The 25,398-nt window shown below is 35.1% G+C and overlaps 1 protein-coding gene across 4 annotated transcripts in view; it reads right to left on the reverse strand.

Annotated features, from left to right (window-relative positions):
• LOC120542011 (mitogen-activated protein kinase 8) overlaps window positions 1-25,398 on the reverse strand; it is an 86,905-nt gene that overhangs the window by 15,516 nt on the left and 45,991 nt on the right. For 3 of the 4 annotated variants that reach the window (XM_039774090.1, XM_039774097.1, XM_039774115.1), the window contains 8 exons: window positions 24,199-24,377; window positions 19,414-19,543; window positions 18,556-18,614; window positions 12,262-12,400; window positions 8,025-8,190; window positions 6,967-7,038; window positions 3,007-3,189; window positions 248-372 (listed from right to left, as the gene is read on the reverse strand). In XM_039774090.1, coding sequence (XP_039630024.1) covers window positions 248-372; window positions 3,007-3,189; window positions 6,967-7,038; window positions 8,025-8,190; window positions 12,262-12,400; window positions 18,556-18,614; window positions 19,414-19,543; window positions 24,199-24,320 — 996 coding nt within the window. In that variant the 5' untranslated portion in view covers window positions 24,321-24,377. Of the gene's footprint in view, window positions 1-247; window positions 373-3,006; window positions 3,190-6,966; window positions 7,039-7,532; window positions 7,605-8,024; window positions 8,191-12,261; window positions 12,401-18,555; window positions 18,615-19,413; window positions 19,544-24,198; window positions 24,378-25,398 lie in introns of all 4 variants that reach the window. The other variant, XM_039774106.1, reaches the window with a different exon arrangement.

Below are 25,398 nucleotides of genomic sequence, written 5' to 3' on the forward strand. Positions count from 1 at the left end.
CAACCCCTCTGCTACTTAACTGACCAGATTAATATCCCATAAGTTTCATTGACTTTATGCTATACTCTGATTAAAAGTGTTCCTTTAATTCTTTTCAGCAGTATATATATATATATATATATATATATATATATATATATATATATATATATATATATAGCAGCTTTTACCACATAACTGTAGAAACCTCACTATAATTGTATTACTATGTTTGAACAAAGCTGACATAATAAAACTGTACACTTACTGCTTCGACTTCAGAAGGATCATACCAGACATTGATGTAAGGGTGCTGAAGAGCTTCATCAACAGATATTCTTTTGGAAGCATCAATGACGAGCATTTTAGATAACAAATCTCTTGCTTGGCTGGCTATAAAATAAGTATATTAACAGCAATACATTAAACCGGTGATTAAAATTATTTTAATGAAATACAGTAGCAACTTTATTCCAAAAATGGCTTAAGCTGCATATGGAACTATTATCATCAGCATCAGTATTTTCCTTGCATTTTTCAAGAAAACCTAGATATTCCCAGGTCAGTATAATGAAGCTCCTAAGCAATGACACATATCTTAAACAGTAAATGCTGCACTCAAATAACATAAAACTTGTTTTTAGGTGTATATTGCCTACTGATATTTAAGAAAAGTCAACCATTAAACTCCGTCATAGGCAAAAAAAGGACCTTATATACAATAGCTACAGATAGGTAAGCTGTAAATTACTGCACATTCAGGTTTACATTTTTATTCAGTATTTACACTAAATCTAAATGATCAAGGTTTAAAATGGAGAAAGATATGCTATTGTAAAAAATAAATGTTGAAATACAGATTATTAATGCCTATTGCAAGCTGAATAGAAAATTAATTTCAGATCTAACATTTCAAGATATCTCAAAATAAGTTTTTTATTTTGCGATATCTCCTATAAATTTTCAGATATTTCAAAACAGTGTGCATTTCAAGCTCTCTTAAGTACATGTTTGGATATCTCAAATTGAGTTTGCATTCATTTTAAAATATCTAAAATGCTTTTTAAGATATCTCAAAATAGCTTACTGCAAAATTTGCTATCAATTCAATGGGACTCCCTGTCTATTTCAAAGATATCTTGAAATGTATTTAGGATACCTCATAATGACCAGGAAGTTACTTTGAGATATCTAGAAAAATTTTAGGTTTTAAATTGTACTGTAGATATCCGAAACTAATATTCAAATATCTTTCAAAAAATATTTTGAAAGAGACAGGAAGTCACAATGAATGGGAACTTATTTCAGGATATTCTGAATTGCATTTGATATACAGTATATTAAAATTACATCTTGAAAGCTATCTGAGATAAAGTGCATTTCAGATATCTTCAAACAGATGCATTTTGAATTCACTAAATGTAACATTGGGCTTCCATAAATAAAAAAGAAAATTAAATCCTCAAAACAATTAATCCTTAAAATAATACAGTAACCCCTTCACATTTGCAAAGGAGAGGGGCAGAAGACCCCTGTATTTGTGAAAATTTGCAAATACCTTGACCCCAACAAACCATAGGATTATGGACCTGTTTCAAAAAAGCCAAATTGTACCACTGTTCACAATTCTTAATATTGTAACAGTGCTGACAAGCTGCACCAGCCCATGATGAGTCACCCAAAAGCACTGTCAGTTACGCATTGACCCTTTTCTCTGTTTGTGCGTATGTGTCCTCATCTGCCTAGCTCATCACAGTTACTGTATGCTATAGATGTGGTGGGTTCAAGAGGCCCCTGGAAGGAATCAGAAGTGTGGAGCCGACCCAAACCATCACAGTTTGTGAGACTCAAGGACTGTTTCTTTTACGGATGTGACCAACACTGGAGAACCACAGGTAACAGTCCCATCTCTTTTTCTCCTCACTCTGTACACCTCCGGCTACAAATATAATACTAGGTCATGTCCCCTGCAGGAAGTATCAGATAATTCTACACTTATGGGGTGTATAGATAAAATGAAATGAGACAGAGTATAGGAGTCTCATAGAGAACTTTGTGCAAAGAGAATTGTCAGCATCTTTAACATCAGTAAAACCAAGGAACTGGTTACTGACTTTCACCACACCAAAGAGCCTCTATGACTGGTCACTATTCAAGGAGTGGTTGTCTTACAAGTACTGGTGGTTTACATTAATGACAGACTGTACTGGTCTTGGAACAAAGGAGATATAGAAGAAAGGGCACAGCAGGCTATTCTCCTTGGAAGATTCACATCTTCTATAACTCTCTGATGGCCAGTGCAATTTTCTATGCTGTGGTGTGCTGTGCTGGTAACATCACATCAAGAGAGGCCCACCAATTCAACAAACTCAGTTACAGGATGTATTACAGACCCCCTGCGGTAAGTGGTGAAGGAGAGAATTGAAATAAAACTGAGTGTCGCTATGAACAATGCTGTACATCCTCTCTCTGATACACTAACGCTGAGGACTTTCAGCAAACAATTTATTCAGCAGAAGTGTGTCAAGAAATGCTACTGGGGCAGAAGTTTTTTCTTTTTAATTTTCTTGCTTTAGTCATTCTGGTGTGTGTTTGGACCAAAGTGTCTGTACATATTTATTTATGTATCTACTTGTCTATGTATTTATATATAGCACTTCTATAAAAAGCCAAATATCCCACTGGGGCAAATAAAGTTTTATCTATCTATATATTATATAATTTAATGTGATGCAAATTATTTTCAGTATTGTTTGTACATTTTTGGCTTACACATCCTTTGCAAGTTTCTGCGATCTTTCAGCAACCACCAAAAATATTCAGATTTAATTGTTCACAGCTTACTTCTGAATAACTGAAACCACAAATACCAAGTTCGCAAAGTGAAGGGATTACTGTAATTACAAATAATTATAGTGGCTATTATCCTTAACAATAAATGCATGTTTACTAGAGTGTAAAAAAGAAAATCATATAAACTTGTTTTGAATTTACCTAATTCTTTATACACTGTACAAGTAAACTTACCTTTAAGTTTGTTGTGCTCTGAATCTGCAGGGAAAAGGACATCTGGAAAAAGCTTTTCAAAACTATAGCCAGCATATCTGGGTCTGTTTTCTACATATGTTCTAACAGATTGATTGAGTTTCATCAGAAATTCTTGTGAAGGTGTTCCTAACTGTTCAATAACTTTATTCCATTGATCAATATCTGAAATTTGACTTAAGAAAAATGTAAGTGAAATTTCTCAGGGCAGAGAAAAGATTAATCAATAAATTAAAATCCAATAAATTTGCAAATGGATGAATAAAAAGAACTCAAAAACTATATTTGTCATATTTATTACAAGTAAGAAGAAATGGAAAAGAAGGGGGGAAAAAAGCAACAATACACTTCCCTTTATTGAAAAAATGAAATAGGATGAAGACATTATAGGGAACAATATACCTGATGCCATATAGTGTCATTTCAAAATAGTTTGCCTTTGGGGAAAAAAAAGTGGGAAAAATAATATTTTTTAATAATATATATATATATATATATATATATATATATATATATATATATATATATATATATATATATATATATATATATATATATATATAAATATAAAATACATATGCAGCCATATGAAAAAGTTTGGGAACCCCTCCTAATTCTTTGGATTTTTGTTTTTAATTGGCTGAGCTTTCAAAGTAGCAACTTGCTTTTAATATATGACATGCCTTATGGAAACAGTAGTATTTCAGGAGTGACATTTGGATTGGATTAACATAAAATATGCATCATAACAAAATTAGACAGGTGCATAAATGTGGGCATCCCAACAGAGATATTACATCAATACTTGGTTGAGCCTCCTTTTGCAAATATAACAGCCTCTACATGCCTCCTATAGCCTTTGATGAGTTTCTGGATGGAGGTATTTTTGACCATTCTTCCATACAAAATTTCTCCAGTTCATATAAATTTGATGGGTGTTGAGCATGGACAGCGTGCTTCAAATCATCCCATAGATTTTCGATGATATTCAAGTCAGGAGACTGTGACGGCCATTCCAGAACATTGTACTTCTCCCTCTGCATGAATGCCTCTGTAGATTTCAAACTGTGTTTTGGGTCATTGTCTTGTTGGAATATCCAACCCCTGCTTAACTTCAGCTTTGTGACTGATGATTGAACATTATCCTGAAGGATTTGTTGATATTGGGTTGAATTCATCCAACCCTCGACTTTAACAGGGGCCCCAGTCCCTGAACTAGCCGCACAGCATGATGGAACCTCCACCAAATTTGACAGTAGGTAGCAGGTGTTTTTTCTTGGAATGTGGTGTTGTTCTTCTGCCATGCAAAGCGCTTTTTGTTATGACCAAATAACTAAATTTTGTCACATCAATTGAAAAGCACTTTGTTCCAAAATTAATCAGGCTTGTCTAAATGAGCATTTGCATACAAGCAGCGACTCTGTTTGTGGCGTGAGTGCAGAAAGGGCTTCTTTCTCATCACTCTGCCATATAGATGTTCTTTGTGCAAATTGCACTGAATTGTAGAATGAGGTACAGATACACCATCTACAGCAAGATGTTCTTGCAGGTCTTTGGAGGTGATCTGTGAGTTGTCTGTAACCATTCTCACAATCCTGCGCATTTGCCGCTCCTGTATTTTTCTTGGCCTGCCGGACCTGGGTTTAACAGCAACTGTGCCTGTGGCTTTCCATTTCCTGATTACATTCCTTACAGTTGAAGCTGACAGTTTAAACCTCTGAGATAGCTTTTTGTAGCCTTCCCCTAAACCATGATACTGAACAATCTTTGTTTTCAGATCTTTTGAGGGCTGCTTTGAGGATCCCATGCTGTCACTCTTCAGAGGAGAGTCAAAAGGATACACAACTTTGAATTGACCACCTTAAATACCTTTTCTCATGATTGGACTCACCTGTCTATGAAGTTCAAGGTTTAACGAGCTAATCCAACCAATTTGGTGTTGCAAGTAATCAGTATTGTGCAGTTGCATGCATTCAAATCAGCAAAATTACAAGGGTACCCAAATTTTTGCACAGCCAGTTTTTCACATTTGATATAAATTTCATACAACTAAATACTACTAAAGCAGTATTTACTAAAAATCACCCCAGTACTCAAATGCCCCTAGGAAATGAAAGACATACCACTGTTATCTTTTTTGTTGAAAGTAGAGTATATTATTATGCAGGTTGAGAGGGGTTCCCAAACCTTTTCATATGACTGTATACACACATGCACACACACAAGGGTTGTTCAATAATTATCTACCCGAGTATGAAAGAAAGTAGCAAGTATGTTGGAACAACTCTAGGCATTCTGTAACATGTCTCAAGGTTACTCGTGCATAGTTGTGGCTCTAACATTCAGTGTGAGTCTAACATTCCAAGAGACAGGATGTCAGAAGAGTTCTTGTGCGAATCAAGTAAGCTTCTTCATGACAATGCACCAGTTCACATGTCACATCAATAACAGGCTGCCATCCCAGTATGTGGGTTCCAGTGCTGAACCATCCACCCTATAATCCCGACCTGTCTCCCTCAGATTATTTCCTGTTCCGAATTTTGAAGATATCTCTCTGTGGACAGCAGTTTTCAAGTGATAAAGATATTAGGGCAGCAGTGACGTCCTGGTTTGAAGTTCAAATAGAAGATTTTTTTTTTCCAAATGGTTTAAAGTCATTGCAGGAAAAATGAATGAAGTGTATGGAGCTACCAGGGGACTATATTGAAAAATAAATCAAACATTTTTTGAAAACTTTTTTCTTTCCTACTGAGGTAGATAAATTATTGAACGTTCCTCATGTACTCTGTCTGGAAAGTATCCAGCCATGTAATATGATAAGATACATTTATTGAAGAAGATACAAGAAACATTGTACAAAGGACAATGACGCCTCAGTCCCCTTCAAAGTTGGCATGATGGGACTTAACACAGTCCTCCCAGCATTTCTTCCTCCTTTCAGAATACTCTACAAAATTCTTTGTTGGAAGTTGTATTTTCCTGAATCTCAATGACAATCTGAAATCTCTTCCCTTTCAAAAGTGATTTTAATTTTTGGGAAAAGGCAGAAGTTGTAGGGCACAAAATCGGGGCTGGAAGGGGGGCTGAGTCACCTGGGTGAATTCACGTTTCACCACTCACTGCATCGTCCCTGAATGCCTTCTGAATTATTCAAATAGTTTCCACAGACGAATGTTCAAGCATAATGCAAAATTTGATGCAGATTTGTTGATCTACTCACTCAACTATGTTTAATGCAATAGCCACACAGTACACATGCTCACTCAATAGCGTCCAACTCCCCAACTGACTAGTCCAGTGAAGTCGTCATTGTTCACACATGCACATATGCAGTCCACTCTCCTTGGCTGCCACGCAAATCATTCTCGTTATAGTAACAGTGGCTGGACTTTTTCTGGACAGACCTATTGCATATATAAATCACAGCATGTATTTTAAAAGTGTTGCAGATGCCATACAAAGATTGATCATTTAGCAAATACACCATTAAATGAGTGTGCTTTATAATGCTTATTATTGCTAACAGAGAAAGTAGAACGACAGATGTAATGACTGGAAACCACGTTATAATAGTCAGAAATTAGGATGTATACTAAATATTTCTTATTATCAATAAATTAAAAATTAGGTACCCAAATTAAGGGTTGTACAACAGATTATTGAAAACTAAAATAAACAGGGTGTGTTGAAGCCAGTACGAATATTTAATAATGTATTTATCCTACACAACATCTAAACGCGTATCTACATTTAACATAACTTCAGTCCACAAGCTGTATTATTGAGAGTAGTACAGTAAACTCCATCCACAGCTTTCAATCTATACCCTACTTGCTACCAACCTCTTTAAGATAAAATTGAAGCATATTGTTGTTTCAAACAGCAACAAAAAAAAGCCCAAAGCTCTAATGTTTGTTGGCTATGAAATATATATAAGGATACGATCAGTGCCAGGAAACAACACACTACCTCTGACCATTTCTGCCATGATGCAGCCAATTGACCAGACATCAACTGAAAAATGAAATGACATGGAATTAACATGCATAATGATTCATGTAAAGAAAAGACAAACAGAGTGTAGGGGAAAATAATGAACATATGCAAACCAATATCCATGCATTCAGAATCAGAGTAGAGGCAAAGCAGAGAAAATGTATTTATACAAAAACCAGCAATAAGCCCTCACTGAATATTTTAAATATTTCCAAACATTTTATACAGGAAATTATGGAACCCAATGATAAAAACATAAATTAACATTGCATTTGTTAATGTTTAAGATAGCTGGGTTGTTTGGGGGGTAGGGGAGAGTTGTTTATTTTTTTCATTAAATACAATTAGATGTTTAACAATCTTTTACTGGATTATCATACTGTTAAAAAAATGTATAAATTTAACATTTAAATACAAGTGTATAAATACTTTAATGAAGTGTTTACCCTCCCCACACAGAATCAATTTAAATTTGAAATTCAGGTTGCATTTTTTAAGCAGCTTAAGGATACAGTCCCTTCCTGGGAAAAGGATTTTGTGGCGAACCATTTCTGCCATTATGCACCCAACAGACCATATATCCACTAAAATGTGTAGCATTGAACGAAGGGGGAAAAAACATATAAGCAAAGCAAAAAGTCAGCAGAAAGGATAAAACATTACAACAGAATAAGATCAGTTATCTCTTGAAAAATTAGTAGGAAAGAAAGCAGCCCAAGATTTTAACTATTAGTATAAACATTCCATAGAATACCAACAGCAATTATTTGAAGAAGAAGAAAAAAAAAAAAAATCAAAGCATCTGGACACATTTACAGTTTAGAGAATAATGCAGTGTGTGAGCTTAACATTCAGTATTGTTACAAAGAAATGAGTATTTTATTAGATTATAAAGTCACGAAAATGTGCTTTAGAATACACTTACTGTATGCATATTTGACGTTATACAAACACTTAAATCATGCAGAAAATTAAAATACTTAAATTTGAGTGATGTTACTGACCATTGGCTTGGTAACCCATTCCAAGTATGACCTCAGGTGCTCTGTAATAACGTGTGACCACATAAGGTGTCATCAATAAACCAGTAGCAGCTGTCCTGGCGAGTCCAAAATCAAGAATCTTCAATGTACAGTCAGACTTCACTACGATATTACTAGGTTTCAAATCCTAAAAAAAATAAAATGTCAGAACATTTAAACTATTGACCACATTTTACACAACATCTTCTGCTTTAAGAAAAAAAAAAAACAGCAAAATATCAGGAGAAGACTTGTAGTTGAAAGATCACTACCACAATAACTCATTGACAAGGAGGCCAATGTGAACTTAATTATGCAGCAAATGTTTGCACCCGCTTAGAATGATTCTCAATGATCTCTCAATACTGTTTGTTTGTTAAGTCACACTGTACATAGACATTATGTGTAAGTGGATGTGTAATTAGCACACATTAGACATGACACTGAAGTAGCTGCTCCCTTTGAGTCTTCAGTGTTGTCTGCACCTATATATATTCTGCTTATCACAAACTGTCAGTACCTGGATACAATAATGTGTACAAAGGCTACAGAAAAGGGTGAATAAAAAAATAAAAGAGCATGGCAAAAATATTTTAAGAATTTAAATTTACAGCAAAAAGCTAATTTCTCCTAAATATACTAGAGCATTTTTCTGATTGCAAAATAACACAAGAAAAAAGGACAGCTAATTTAACACTAAAAAATAATAGTGACATACTGATTTGTGAAACTACTTGAAAACAAAACCAGTTAGTACCTCAGGACTGCTCTTGAGTTTCACATCTTTCAAGTTCACAGTGGAAAATGTTAAATCAAAATACACAGATTTTACTCTGTTTTGCAACAAAGTTAATGACTGACATAAAAACCTAACAGTGCTTAAAATGATATACAAATCAGCATTAAAAGTACTGTAAAATCTTCAACATTGCAAGACAAACTGCAATTATATGTAGATTACTTTGCTGAAAGAACATGAATTCTACTAGGGCTGTGCAATGTCTTAAACGTTCACTTCAAAATATGTATGATGTATAATACTATCATGCTATCACTGAGGGTGCGGGAGTGCTGGTATACAGATCCTTGGTTTATGAATAATGCTCTAACCATGTACCATAGAAAGTGTCTACGTGTGGGTTGGGGAAATGTGTAGGTTCATAGTGCATGGGAGTTTTAGCTCTGGATGAAGGTATTTGTTTTGTTGTCTCACAGACTGCTGTAACTCAGCACACGTAGCAACATTTGGTAATATTATGATGATGATTCAAATGTGACTCATTCTATGATCATTTGCAACTTACTATAAATCATGATGCCATATTGGCATAAAACTCTTAAAATTAGATCTGCCCCATCATAAAACAGATTTGAATACATGTCTACCAACAGGAAAGTAGAACTTACTAATTACTTTTACTCACTTAATCACGGCATACTCAGTTGTTCTCTTTCTACCATTTCCAGAACAAAAAAAAAGCAATTTGGCATGAGTTACAGAAAAAAAAAGTAGTTTGTTGTGCTTCATCTTGGCTTGGTTATAACTGCATATTTTGCCTTCTGTTACCATTCAAGCAAATGACATGCTGCAAACAGAACATTACACAGAGTGCTGATTGATATTGTGAGCTTGCAATGTATGATGAGAAAGCAGGACGACAATGTTACTTTTTGCATTGAACTTTTTGCCCGAGTTGAGCTCCGTCAAGGGGGTGGATGTGACAGCAGGCTGCTTGTGCTGATTGACACATTTACAAAACAAAAAAGATGCTGATGGAGAGGTGCGAAGGAATTTAAAGTGGGCCGGGATTCCAAGTTTTTTTGTAGTCTTCAGGGATTCTAGTGTTAAAAAAAACTGTATGACATGTATTGCTTTGACACACTGTTTATTAGTTAATTTTAGATTTATTAATTCAAGTACAAAGTACAATTACATTCCTATATGCCCGCAAGCAGTGATTAAAGTTGAACAAAATTACTGCTAGTACTCCATTTACTCAGTGTCTTGTTCCTCCTCCCACTTTGTTAATACTTTTACACAATGAGGTTGGGGACTCCACCTTGGAGGTAAGAGTGTGTGTGTATATTAGTATATGATATCAAAGGGAGGGGGGAGTTCCAGTAAAGCTTTGATCACCGCTCACTTGCAGCACCGCCCACAAGATCAAACAAGCACCACCACGCAGACATTTTCCTTGCCCAGCACCCGAATCTCTCCACATAACTTACGTAAAATGTAACACCACAAGGATAAGTTTCAGCTGAAAAGATGCATTGGCATGGAGATAATTCATACACAGTATGTGCTAAAATTCTATCACACAAATTAGCGGCTTCAAGGGATACCCTGTAAAAGGGGCAAACCTGCCAAAATCTTAAAAGAAATCCAACTTGTGCAGTCACTGTGATCAGTCATTTTAAGGAGAGCGAGCTACATAAAAGAGTGATACAAAGAGCAAAAAAGCATGGGCACAGTAGCAGGGTTCTATAAATATACCTGTGCTTTCCCTTTTTGCACAGGAATCTCTTGTGCCTCTTGCTACAAATACGAGTTCCTGACAGCTTTCTTGTGAGACATGCAATTTAAAAAATAAATAGTGACAGTTACAGTTTTGCATGTTGAGGAAATTTCTGCAAATGTTTGGAGACAATTGACGATGCTTATTTAGATCGATGAGGTGTCCAGCCAATCAACAATGGATGATACCATCGACCGCTGGCTCAGCCCTAAATCCTAACTTGTAGTTTAGTAAACTGTTATAACAAAGCAATATGCTGTCATCTCAGTTGTAAAGGACACATGAGCCCATGAACAGCATTGTGGTCAAGATTGGGTGTGGCCTGTAGCTCCATTTGCATCCACCATTAAGAGAGTCTGGGAAAGCTAGCACCATGAAATGAACTTCAATGTGATTAATCCCTAGTACCTTAACTCATATCAGGTAACAATATTTGAGGTTTTTACCGCCCTCTTTTCCTCATTACCCTCAAAACACACAATAATACTGAAGTTTGGTAGGTTTATATTGTCACATACGTGTGCATGGGGGACAGTTTACATGCTCAAAAAGTGTTATTTGTCAGCCAGACTAGGGGTTGATGCTCTAACCCGATCCTCTCTACTCTTGTTCCACTAAAGTGCAGCTGAAGACCCTACCTCTCAATTACACTGTTGACATTACTTTCTGTAAACCCTGATGACATAATTTCTGGTACCCTGAATCCTCCTTCCTGCCACATCAGTTCCTGTACTGGCCACCCGACTCCACCCTGTTCCTCCTACCCACCAGTCTCAACCTGTTAGTCAGTTCAGTTGTGAACTCCGTTTATGTAAATACATGTTTTTTTCTTTTTGCTGATTTTTCAGTATACGGGGTGGCCATCCCCAAACCTTTTTCTGTCGGCTGCCTAATTTTATCACAATATGAAATTGCACCGATTTTAATGTTTCATCATTTACTGGAGGGAAACTGGAAGCTTTTTCAGATAAGACCCTATCCCCATGACTGAGCTCTTTTGAGCTTCAAATAAAAGATGAACAATTACAGAAAGAATTTTGCACCAACGGATGAATGTCTTAAGTATTAGAGCATTCACTTTATCCTCCTCACTTCCCCCCGTTAATGATAATAGGTTTAAAGACAGGAAGATGATATTTTTTGTTAAGATTTTGGGCTTCCTAACTGGCACAGACCAGCATGTGCAGACTAGCACCGTGACATGCTTCACATGGATTTCTGAAAAAGTCCTCCCCCCACCGGATGGTGCACAGAGTCCCACATCTAGTCCTTGTTACAGTAACTTGTAATTGTATGACTACAATTGCAAATAATAATTACATGGCCAACAGGAAAGAGATTTGTCTTCTCAAACAATGGTGCCTAGAAATAGGTGGACCAAAGTGTTGTAACTTCTACGTGTTGTTTGCAAATACCCTTAAATTAAACTCTGAGGTGTGTACTTTAATCCCATCTGAATTGTGCGGTTTGATTGTTTTGGGCAGATTGGTAAATCAAGGAACATTGTGTTTTATTCCCCAAACATTATGGAGGGCACTGTATTAAATCATATACTGGACTTAATATGAATCATATCTATATGTCCAAAAACTCTAAATGAGATGGCAGACTGGTTATTAAATGTGTCATAATGCTTTTAATTTATAGGTCTCTTGCCTCTTAAGGCTTAATGTTCAAGATAGATAACTTATTTTACTAACCCTGTGTATGATTCCTGCTGCGTGAAGGTGTTTGATTCCACAAAGCATCTGATAAAGAAGATAAGATAAACGTTCATGGTCTAGCTCCATCTGAATTACTTGGCACAGATTGGCATCCATCAGCTCCATCACCAGGTAACTAAATTAAAAAATTAAAAAAATATACAAATATTATTATAATTTTTAATCTCCATAACAAAAAGCATGCAACAAGCACAAATTAAGGTTTACACTCCTAATTAATGCATGCATAAAGTACATAAAGTACAAGGCAGCCAGTACTACTTATTGCACAACAGATTTTAATGCACAATGCAAGTTGCCAATGGCATGACTAATTATTTTCAAACATTCCACATTATTGACTTGATTGAAATGTAGCCTAAAATACTTCTTTACTACTTTGCAATAAGTCAACAAAATATACTAATTAACTACAAAAAAGATTAATTATATCAAAACAGCAGCACTGACAGACATCCAAGTTGATGTGACATGCCGTTTCTTATTCAGTTTAGCTAAATATTTTTCAAATTTGTAATGAAATAAAATAAAAACAAAAGGCATAGATAAAACCTGTAATATGAGAGAACTACAATGAAAATTTGAACTTCAACAGCAGCATATCAAATTCCCATTAATCAAACATGAAAACTGTCAATGCTTAAACAAAAGGTTTCCTAGCATTCTTAAGATATGCTACACTAATCCAGATACTTCAACAGATGCAAAAGATAATATAAAAAGTTTCCAGGGATGGTAAACCTAAATAAGAAGTATATTTATGTGAGCACTAATGTTTGTCTAAAATCAAACGGCTTCCTTCCATTAAATCACAGAAATTTAAACATGAAGAGGTTAAAATTACACAGTACCTCTCCTAGACAACATGATTTTTGCAATGTCCAATATACATCTCCCATAAGTAGGAAAAATCAATGTTAGGCCAAACTGCATGATTAACATTTTTCCTTGAGACTCAGGAAAACATAACATATGCATGGTATTTTAAAACATCAGATTTCTATGCATTTTAAAAGCCTAGTTACTGGTTTTTTTTTTTTTTTGCTGAATTTAACACATAAAATAAATACATTTTTTTTACATGTACCCACAATTCACTTGTGAGAGGAGTTTCATGTTTTGATAGTGTTCTTGACTTTGGAATTCAACAGTCCAATATTCTTTTTTGTCATTTTTTCCAATAATCCAGGGTGGAATACTCCACCTCAATAATTAATCTAATGAGCAATACTTAATTATGCAGTAAAAACCATTTTAAATATAGAGATTATTCTACAATATAATCATATTGGACGACCTGAATTTAAATTAGCATGTGCAGGTACTGAATGTATTCACTTGTATTTTCTGTTCTGTTATTGAAAAACTGTTTAAAAATAAAAAAGTGAAAACAGATACATTTACCATTTTCGCCCATCAATCTACATCAAATAAAGTGAAAATATTTTCAGAAATCTTTGCATATTTGCTAAAAACTGAAATCTCTCAACATTAGCATTCAGACCTTTAATTCACTACTCTGTTGCCTGAATACTTGAATTCACCATACATTTGCAGTAGTATATAAAAAAAAAACCTTAGCTGAAAATTCTTTTGAGTTCTACTCAATGGTATATCAAATTAGTTAAAAAATTAAAATGTCACAAACTCATTTTACTGTAATTACCAAACTATCTGACTCCTTTTCAAAATTTGTCCTGAAAAGCCCCAACTAAAATTAGATCCTATAGTAAGCCAGATAGGACATGTCTTAAATGGATTAATTGTGCATAGCCAATATGGTCAATCTGATATACTGGTCGTTAGGTGCAGAGTGTTGACCTTAATTTCTTCTGCAGAATTTCTGCTTATGTTAAATTGTGGTTTAATTATTTATTAATTTACATATGTTAAAATGCTTTTAATGTATTTATTAGTGTGTCTGCCCTCCCGCCACATCTTTATGGTCCTTCCATTCCATTTTTTTCCTCCATTTTCTTTAATCTTTCTCAATTTTCACCATACTCCTTTTCATTTTATAAACAAGAAGTTGGTTTCAGTACGTTTTATAGCTGCTAAGATCTTACTGAAAAAAAACAAGTTCAATGGTCAATACATGCCTGGAGAAATCTTAACTTATAACTGTTAGAACTTTCAGCTACTTAACATTGTTCTCTTCATTCAACCAATGTATCTTCTCTTGAAAAGGGCATAGCATTCATTAAGAAAAGTTTTCTTTAATTGCAGTGTTTAACATTAGCACAGGCATCCAATAAATATAGCAAAACACATTTTCTCTGCTTCTTTTTTCAGTCATCTCTGGAATTATTTTTGTGGAGATTGAATGCCAGATAATTTCAATTTTTCCCTTATTGGTATTTGTAACTTCTAATTTGTCTGTTTCCAATTTTTATTTAAAATTAACGCAATTGTTTGCAAAACGCTTCTTTGAAAGCATTGAAAAATGCTCAACAAATACTAGCAATTTACAAGTGAAAGGGCCATAATGTTTTAGGGGACTAAAGTGTGCACATTTCACTTCAGCATCCAATCGAAGGGACATGCTGAGAAATTGAAATGACTGACTTAAGTCCAGTTACAAGCACATGATGCGTCATTAAGAAAGTCAATGAACAAGGACAAGTTCCTCAAATGCCCTTTTCCATCGCCTACTCTGAACTCTTTAACCTCACAAGATTCATCCCAAAAACCTAAACCGAATAGGAATGTTAAAAGAAAATACAACCCAGCTTTTCAGATGCACAGATTTACTTTTACAGTGAAGCGTGGTGAGCAACAACTACTGTGCATTATCAGCAGTGTGGTACTAGATATTTGGAAACTAAGCATACTACTTACAGAAGAAAATTGGTTTGACTTTTTAAATTGAAAATCTTAAAGCTTAACAAAAAGCATTCTAGCATGCTTGTATAGCAAGCCAGCAGGTACTCTGGGCATTAAGAAAATTGCAGAACAGCTCGTTTTACCTTGTGTGACAGATGCAGTATATGCACCAAAATTCTACCCAGTCAGCTACCTACAAACTAAAACATATTCCTTTGTGCATTCTCTTCATTTACCCCTGATTTCGACATACTTATGAAAATCAGACAAGCCCAGGTATCCATTAAAAAGACAAACTGACACTAAATTTGATTCAGTATTAAACACCTGTGTGTCAATTTATTTTTGGAGGAGTACTGTGCATATTTCATCTATTAAGCGCAATATTTAAAATGTTGAATATGTATTTAATGTATTTCTAATTGTAAATGTGGAACGTTCAGGGGCTGATTTTGTCTAGTTTACATTAAAATTAACACTAATAAAGGGTCATTACTAAACTAAACCCGAGTCCCAAGTTTAAAAAAAAAAAATGGTTACAAACCACTGGTATAAATTGAACTCCCTGTGTTACATTAATAGTTAAATCACTGGAACACTGGTGAATCGGAAATGACACAAAGGCACTTTTTTGCTAAACTGTTCAACAGTTTTTTAACAGTATTAAGAACATTTGTTTTAATATATTTAGATATCTTAATGTTAATGCAAAACTAATGTTAGATCTCTTATCCAAACAGACCCATCTTCAGTTAATTCACTTGTATTTAGATTGCCTATGTCAAATTTAAATTTCATAGTGGGTGGCACAATGAAGTGAGAGCTGCTGCTGCCTCATTGATAAAGCTTCATTGGTTCAATTCCAACAGCTTATTGTTATGCATGTAGCATTTGCATATTCTCCCCAGATGGCGGAGTCTTTACCTTCTGCATCTCCACTCTAAGTATAACTCTAAAGCTGTGCAAGTATGGGCACTATGAAGAGCTGACACCCTGTTTAACAGTGTTTCCTACTTTGCACCGAACAGATTTAAGAATATCTAGTTTTATGTCAATGCTGATATATTTCCCTCTTCTCTTAAAGGCACCAACTTAATGTGTGAAACTAAGCTCTTCATTCCCACTATAAAACCTAAGCCACACATTAAACCTTACAGAATCTCAATTATTACTTCTACTTGCAAAAAACTTAGGGAGAACACTGTTGATTCTGCTTTTTAGCTTTGCCCATAGCTGCCTAAATTTTTCTTGCAAAATCTAATGTCTGTTTTTATGGGAAAACAACAGTTACGGTAACACACCACACAAGACGTCCTCCTGGTAACCTCAACAATGATGACCCTGCGAGACAGATCACCTTCGGGAAATTGTGCCACATGGTCGTAGTGATGTAAATGATGCTCCTTCACAATGCAGGTAATATTCCTCATTCAGGTCTCCACGAGCAACCGTTCATTCGACACAAAGTCAAGCCAGTGGTTCCCAAGGATTCTCTTAAGAGACATAGTACCGAAGGGGTCCAGTCTTCTTCTCAGGTCACTGGATAGCATCCATGGCTTGCAACAATAGAGCAAGACAGGAAGCATCAGGACTCTAAAGAGTTGGGCGTTTGTCCTTTTGCATAGATAACGGGAGCGCCAAGCATCCCTTTCCAGCAACCTCATGACCACCCACCATGTTCTCCAATCTGTCTACTAAGTTCATAGGAAGAGTCAACAGAGACATGAATGTCCCTGCTGAGGTAAGTAAATTTGTAAACATTTTCACCGCAGACACACTGCTGATGGCTGTGCCTAACAGGTCATTAAAGGCCTTGGTTTTTACCAAGGATACTTGCAAGCCAAGACAATTAGACTCCTCGCTCAGTATCTCTGGAGCCCCAATCAGAGCCTCCATTGATTCCGCTAAGACCTCAGCATTGTCAGCAAAGTCAAGATAAGTAAATCTTTCTTCACCAACAAGATGCTCCAAAGCCACTGGATCCCACGACTTTGCCCAATACCCAGTCCATGCAAGCATTAAACAGACTAGGAGCAAGAACACACCCCTGAAGAACCCCAGAATCAACTGAGAAAAAATGCAGAGGTTCTGCCTCCACTCTGCACAGAACTCACAGTACCAGTGTACAGGCCGGCCTTGATATCCAGCAACCTTGAGGGGATCCAGTGAAGTCTCAGGATGTCCAACAGAGCAGCTCGATCAACTGAGTTAATGCTTTACGAAAACCGACAAAGACTTCACTTCAAAGACAAAGACTAAACCGACAAAGAAACTCTGCCAATATTCACGTTTGCGCTCCATGAGAACACTCAGTGCCAGGATGCGGTCAATGCGAACCTTAGGTATATACCCAGACTGCTCCAGTCGATGGTAGATGAGCATGTGATCTCAGATCCTATTGAGGATGACCCTACCAAGGATCTTACCCAGCACCGAGAGAAGTGTTACCTCCTGTAGTTGCTGCAATCCATGAAATCACCATTCCCTTTCCAGATAGGGATGCCAAGTCCCTCTTCCAGTCAGTTGGGATGATGCCCCTCTCCCAAATGATAGCAAAGATTGCTTGCAATGCCAGGAGGACAGCCTTACCACCAGCCTCGAGAACTTCACCCCAGATACCAGCAGCCTTCCCTACCCTTAACTGGTTCACCACCTATGCAATCTCAGTGAGATTGGTTGGTTCACAGCTAATTGGAGGATCAGCCACAAGAAACGTGGACCCAGAGATATCCAATGTCCTAGCTGGAGGATCAGTGCTAAACAGCTGCTCAAAGTAGGTAACAAAAAAATAAAAAAGGTTACAAATAAATAGGAGGATCATGTCATTAAATTGCATAAGTGGTATAAGTGGTTGTTAGGCTTATGACAAATATATAAGCATGTTAACTGCCCCTATGCCAAGACCAATTGTTTTATTAGTCTGTGAGTGTCAACAGAGGAAATACTGGCAATAATGTGTAAAACATAACTTTGCCTGGGTAGTTATATGCTAAACCATGCTAAATACAGCTTTTAAAATTAGGTTTAAAAAGCTAAACTAAAATACACTTCTAGTGTACTTTGGACTGATATATGCTTAGGTAGATATGCAAGAAATCATGCATCTCAGTATTTCATGAGTATTTGTCTACTGCAAATTGTCACAAAAGCAACACCACCAATAGAGAAAGCTTACAAAAACAAAAGGTCTTAGAAAAGCACATCTGAATAACTTTTTTTTTTTTTAATCAGGGTATAAAACATTTGTAATATCTATATCTGTAACCTGCAAATTTCTGATATACCTCTAACAAGAAATACAGATTTTAAAATATATTTGCTTAGAAATTAAAGAAAAGACCAAAGTTAAAAAATTAACACAACCTAAAGAAATAAGCCAAATACAGTTAAAATAATTTTCTTATATTAGAACATATCAACTTTGAATCAATTATGCCAAATACTTACACATCCTGAAATTCTTCCAGGGATTTTTGTGGAGTAAATACATTTAAAAGGCCAATAATCTGTAAATAAGAAAATATTCCTGTAAATTGGACAGTATTAATTAGCGTGTATACAATATGGTCAAATTGTTACAAAGCAAGTCTTGCTTAATAAATAAAATATTTTTTATTTGTGGAAACCACTATTTGTAATATATTTTGTCTAAGATGATGATGATACTTGTAACAAAAAAAAAAACAACAAAAAAAAAAAACTTTTATCCTCTCAGCATCTCACAGAAGAAAATATTCAGTAGAGATCCAACCCTGCTGAGCATGGAGGAAGACATGCTACAAGGAACTGGCCTGATGTGAATCCTTGTCATGCTGTGTGCCAGATTGTAAGGTGGAGTTCATTGATTTTTGGAAATGCAGCTGATAAAAACGAAAACCAGGTGACTACATTTTTCTTTGAAGTCCTATATTTATCTTTTAAGGAAAAGTGTGTTGGAAGACTAGAAAGAAACTAGTTATACACATTTTTTCCTCTTTGTGATTCATTTTATCTCTAGAGAGCCAAAAAACAAAACGTTGCTGTACACCACCCACTTTTTGGAGATCTGCTTGCAAGGTCCCATTACCATGTTGTGATTTCATGGCAGATACATACTACACATGTATTGCAGGGACTTTTCAAAGGCCCTTTTAGTTTTAACTAAATGAAAAAACTTGGTTTAATGTATTTTACAATTTTTAAATTACTTCTAGGAAATAGAAACAGTATTATAAATAGATAACCTTAAATATTTTTACACTGGTATAGTTACATACTTAGAAAAAAAAATTTCCCCTAATCAACTAGTAAAATTTTAAAACTTACGTTTTTATGATTGACACATTTCATTAGCACCAACTCTCTGTAAGCTCTCTTTGCATGGGTTTGGTTTTGAAAAGGACGACTAAGCTTCTTAATCGCAACATTTCTTTCAAGGATGTGATCATATGCAGAGCTGAAAGGAAGAAAGTAACAACTGTAACAACATACCTAAAAAAATGTAATGCTTTATTTCATTAATTCTCAATGCCAATGGAGAAGAATATAAATCTAAAACTATAAAAATCACAACATAGTTAACTTTATCTCTAAAAAGAATTTAAAAAATGAAACATTAATGATTAAATACTTTTCTCCAATTAATAGGTGTCAAAATATAAGTAAACAATGTAAATCTGCCTTTCTGCTTATTATGCTATGCGTAATACCTACTGCCCTTTGTAAATATTTAAAAAGCAAATAAAATATTGATGAGTTTTAAATTTTTTTTCAAACAATGTCATTGATCTGAATTTAGCTCTTTTCGATCCCCTGGGTTTAAGTTTATACAGTACCAAATAAAAAAAAATATGGACTGCACAAAAGGGCTTAGAGAAATTTTAAAGACACGTATAATTATTTAGTATTTCAAGTACTTATTCAAGTGTTCTAGTACAATAAGTTCAAAATTTCAAACAGAACTGCTTTCTAAGAAACAATACCGTAGGCATAACAACTAGACTAGACTTTAGAGATGTGTGCCACAGTAAAGCAGAAGGCACAATCACCAACTTAACCTTGTGGATAAACTTTGCATGCTTTCTTGATATTATTGGTGGATTAATTTTTCAAAAACGGCTTTTTAACTGAAAACTTGAGTTCTGAAAAATTGGTAAATTAAAACACACAATAATTAAAGTCTCCAAGCAGACACTTCAAAATTATTTCTTTCAGCTAATGCTATACTGAGCACAGTGGTAGCATAGAGGTAAATGGTGATACCTCACAGCCTTATGGACTTCCTTTTGAATCCTGATCGGATTGTAGCCAGTGTGAAGTGGGGCATATTCTCATTGTGCTTTATCTGTTACTTAGTGTTGTAAAGACTCATGCTGAACAACAGCAAAAAATTACCTAAACATCCTAGAAGGGAAAAAAGAACAAACAAAAAAACTCAAGCTACTTGTGTCGCATAATCCACATTTCAAGTAACTAGATGTAAGCTCAAATTGTCCCAAAGACACATTTTGCCTGAAATACTGTAAAATATACCTTTTCCAGAAAACATCCTGTCATGCATGACAGGGAAGATATGTTCAAAAAGTTACAAGCTGTGGACCTGAAGACCTGCCTCTACTGTAATTCATTGGCTGTTACATTTTTATAATATAGGATTAAGCAATAACTGCACTACTTCAGATTTTTCAATGGCAGCTTGGAAAACTGTACCAGTAAACTAACCTTCTTTTGGTGATATGCACAAATAAAAATAAAATTTTCCACCTGATAATGTTTTCATTTTTCTTTGTGTGTCAATTTGTCACTGTGCATCTATCTTGGACCACGCCTGGCAACACTGGTATCACATAAATCGCCATGGTAGCAAAGAAATGTGCTATTGCTTAACAAGACTACTGGACAGAGAAAATTGGGTCAGAGGGGTGCTTATGTCTTCATTGCAAAACCTTGTACTTCATTTGATCGCACTCCACTGTTATACAAGAGAGGATTTTTTTCTCTTGCAGAACAACAGAGTGCAGAATGTGCAAGCTTATAACCCTTCAATTTATTATACACATAGACATTTTGTGGAACCTACGTGTACACAAGTCATTTGGAGCCAATATACTGTGTTAACGCGAAAATTAGACCTACTCCGAAAGTAAACCCTAGCATGATTTTCAGGCTGCTCTGTAATATAAGCCCTACCCCAAAAATAAGCCCTAGTCAAGATCGTCAGCTGAAAAGTAAGGTGCCTAAAGCCAGGTTTATAATTCAGGCAATGCGATGGGAGAGCCTGAAACATCCATTAAATTTGAGGACACCTTGCCACAATATCTCTGAAAAGGATGTTTAATGATTACATCCATCAATTCAGGGATGCACCCAGTCCCGCAGCATTGGTGCAAGACAGAAACAAAATCCCTGGACCGGGCATCAGCTCATCGCAAGGGGAACACAAGCATTCACACACATTGGCATCATTTTAGCGTCAACAAATACCCAAACCTTCATGTCTTTAGATGGAAAACTGAGCACACTGCGGAAACCCACCAGGAAAAATCGCAAATTCCAGGCAGGGATCACAAGGGACATAACTCCCTGCGAAACTGCAGTGCTACCATTCTGCCACCATGCCACCCCATATGTGTAACTATTAACAGTATTCATTATTTAAACAAAGTTAACAATTTATCTATAAAATGTAACATACTGTACATATTTTAATGGATTTCATCATGAAAGTGATATCAAGTATAATGTATAATGTAATGTGTTCTGTGTGGTGATCTATTGCTGCTTGCCACTGCAGTCATGTCAGGAGGAAGCACCAGAAGCACGTAGCAATTAACAACTGGGGCAGTTTTAAGACTACGTTTACGACAGTCTACTTTAATGATAAAGTAAACTACGAGGTTAAAGCCAAAATTTCCACTTTAATCAAAAAATAGACATTTTCATTATGTCCTTTATTTTTTTTTTCTTTGTGGCTCAAATACGCCACTGTGCATTCTAATGCTATTGTGAAGGTACACAAAAAAAGGCACAGAAAATGGTATGTGAGACTTATAAAATATATCGTGTCATAACGTTGGGGAATATGCAACACTTAAATATAAAAACAACATGAATACATTTGTATGTTGGCATTTTGCTTCACCACATCGAATCATTCATCAAACATCGAAGCACACACATCGATTCTGGAGGATCCTAAAAGCGGCTGGAGTATCAAGAAATTCAGGCTGGAATTCAAGGTTTGAATGTGCAGAGTTATGACAATATTCCAGAAGATGATGACATGACTGTATTTGGATAAATGTATATTGTTGTATATGAATAAATAGAAGACATCCCTGAAAATAAGCCCTAGTGCATTTTTTTGGAGTAAAAATTATTACAAGACCCAGTCTTATTTTCAGGGAAACACTAATAACTGGAGACTGTCACAGAAAAACAGAGAGAATATGCAAACCTAACATTAACACAGCTTTTATACATTCATACCAAATGGCATATAACAGTGACATTACATGATGCACTAAAAACATTAAAGCGGAGGTTTCCATTGATTTGAATCTGTTTTAGAAGTGTGGCACAGCCCGTAACACATATACTGTAAACCACTATCAAAGAAACAAACAAAATGCAGGTACACTAATGACAATCTCTTTCTCTGTTAAACACAGTGGATGATGAATCAAGATTTTAGTATGCAGGGTGATAATGGCAGCAGAATGACTGTGGAAGCATGTAGAAGCATCTTGGATTGCTTAGACACAAGATCACACAGCATAAGATCCAAAAACAATGCAAATCCACAAAGAGAATGAAATTTCTTGTTGACGCTAAGTTATAAAGTACAGTAAATGAAATTGACAACTTATAAAGCATCTCAAGATAAAAGTTTAATAATACCACTGTGTAGCTGTATGCAAAGAATTTGTATACAAATGCAAATGTGTATATTATTTTAATCTACTCTGAGACAATTAACATAATACTGAACCCTGTAAACACAGAAAAGGTCAGAAATAAAAAGGCAAAAAGAGTAGCGCTTCTGGGAGGCAGAGATGACGTACTGACCGATTTCTCAACAAAGGCAGTACATGTCAATCTCACACTACTGGTCGATTTACCATAATTGTACTATGCCCAGTGAGGTACTGAATTATTAACAAAAAGTGTAGACTGCTTCAGAACAAGGTTGACATACTGTAAAAACCTGTGGTTCAAGTGCTTATTTTAAATTATTTCTGTTTTCTGATTTAAAGTACAGTAATAATGCTTTACTATCATTTTATTAATAAAGTTTGAAGAATTTTTCTATAAAATATGCAATAAAAGCATGTATTTTTGCCAACTTCTTATTAACTGATGTATTTCGTACTAGTACAAAACTTGTACAAACTAAATGCCTGTTATTTTCTATTAAACAGATGGGAAAAATCACCGAAAACTTAGTGGAGAGCTCAAGGAACACCACATGAAATACTGAATAAAACTTGTCCCCTTAACTCAAATGAAGTAATTCTTATTACTGTCATGTTTGAAATAAATATTTACTAGGCTGTTCTTGAAAGCAAGAATTATCCCAAAAAGGGTGGTCGCTCTAGGAAATAGTCCCTTTAGTGCTGCACACTAATAAAGAGTTAAAGTTTCAGTTTACCACAAGTTTGCTATTCTGTTTCAGGCTAAAACTCTAAGAAAGTACTGTATACCGTATAGTTGATGGATAAGTCTTAACAGTGATTTTACAGTAAAAACACAGGAAGAGAATAAGAATTAAAAGTAAAGAAAAAGACGTACAGGATATTTGACATATGCATTCTTCTGAGCTCTGAGTCCAAACTAAACTAAGCATCTTTAAATGAACTTTATTATAACTTAAGAATGCACAGTGCTTTGGTGTACTGAATGGTAATAAAACACAACTGATCAATGTGGTGACAGTGTTCTTGAGGTTAACTGTTGTTCTGCTTTAGTTAAATGAGATACATAAACATAAAATGCTGAAAGAATTTTCCCAGAAATGCACAAAATTTAAATGCTATCTCAAATATTAAAGTACATGTAGTATCCCCATGTTTTATATATTGGAAGACGACGAAAAAAAAAAATACAACTTACCAGACAATTCCCTGTGCTCCAGAACCAATAGGTCTCAAATTCTGATAGCGTTTTAAAACTGTGAAAGTTGAGTCTCCAACATCCAAACTGTAGAATTCTTTCTCACGCTTATTTCTATTCATGATGTGTCCTTAACAATTCTGATTGTTTGCATCCAAATTAATTTTTCCTTTAAGGACCTGAAGATAAAATAATGAAATGAAATATAAACACACAACTGTTAAAAACAAAAAAATCTGGTACAATTTCTTAACTAAATACAAGAAAGTAATGGAAAATGGCCATGAGAGTGTCGCAAGAGCCACACAGATGTAGTGGATGAAACTACAGCCTTGAGCTCCAATGAACAGGATGATATCAGCAAGGAGACTAGCACATCATAGAATACTGATGGGTTGTAAATCAGACAGAGTGGCACCTTAATATTCAGCAGGTAACCAGCTATTATTTTTTTTTTAATTCTTTGTATATATTTTTTTCATTTTCAATGAAACTGTCTTTACTACACGACTGGTTCTACTTACCACTTTCTTTTTGAAAGAAAAACATACAAAGATGTATTAGTTATGCATAAAGAGGCACCAAAAACAGTTGTGCACAGACACAATTATTCATGTTTTGTATAGGTATTCTTTGAAACATGCAGTTTGTGTGTAATCATTAAAACATAAATAGAAACAAGTTTTACATTGTTCGGTACCATTGTTTCAAATTCACCTCATTACAATTGTCTCCTACCTTGTAGCTGAAGCTGCCAGGATAAGCACCAAGCCACTCATGATCCTAAAATGAATTACGCACTTTTGAGAAGGTTCTGTAATGTAAAAATTAAGTCTAAGCTGATTCCGTTCTAAGCTGAGCTAAGTCTCAAACTCACTTCAACAGTAACCTTATTTATTACTATTTATTTCTACGTTTTAGGTTATAAAAAAACTAATCATTGTGAAACATTAATTTCGTCTACTATTTTCTTAAATATTTTTATGCATATTCAGTATGAGCTAAGTGAATTCAGCTTGTCAAAAGCTTCTTGGGGATGTGGTCCTTAAGTAGATAAGATCTAAAGTTACAAAATCACTTTATATTAGGTGCACTTCTAAAACTGAATAAAGCATATGCAAAAATTTGTATTAAATTATAACAAAATGCACCTTTAAAATAAAATAAAAACCAGAGTAAAACTATACAAAACTTTTAAAA

Source organism: Polypterus senegalus, chromosome 1 (genome assembly GCF_016835505.1).
Source record: "Polypterus senegalus isolate Bchr_013 chromosome 1, ASM1683550v1, whole genome shotgun sequence".
In the NCBI taxonomy this organism is placed as follows: Eukaryota; Metazoa; Chordata; class Cladistia; order Polypteriformes; family Polypteridae; genus Polypterus; species Polypterus senegalus.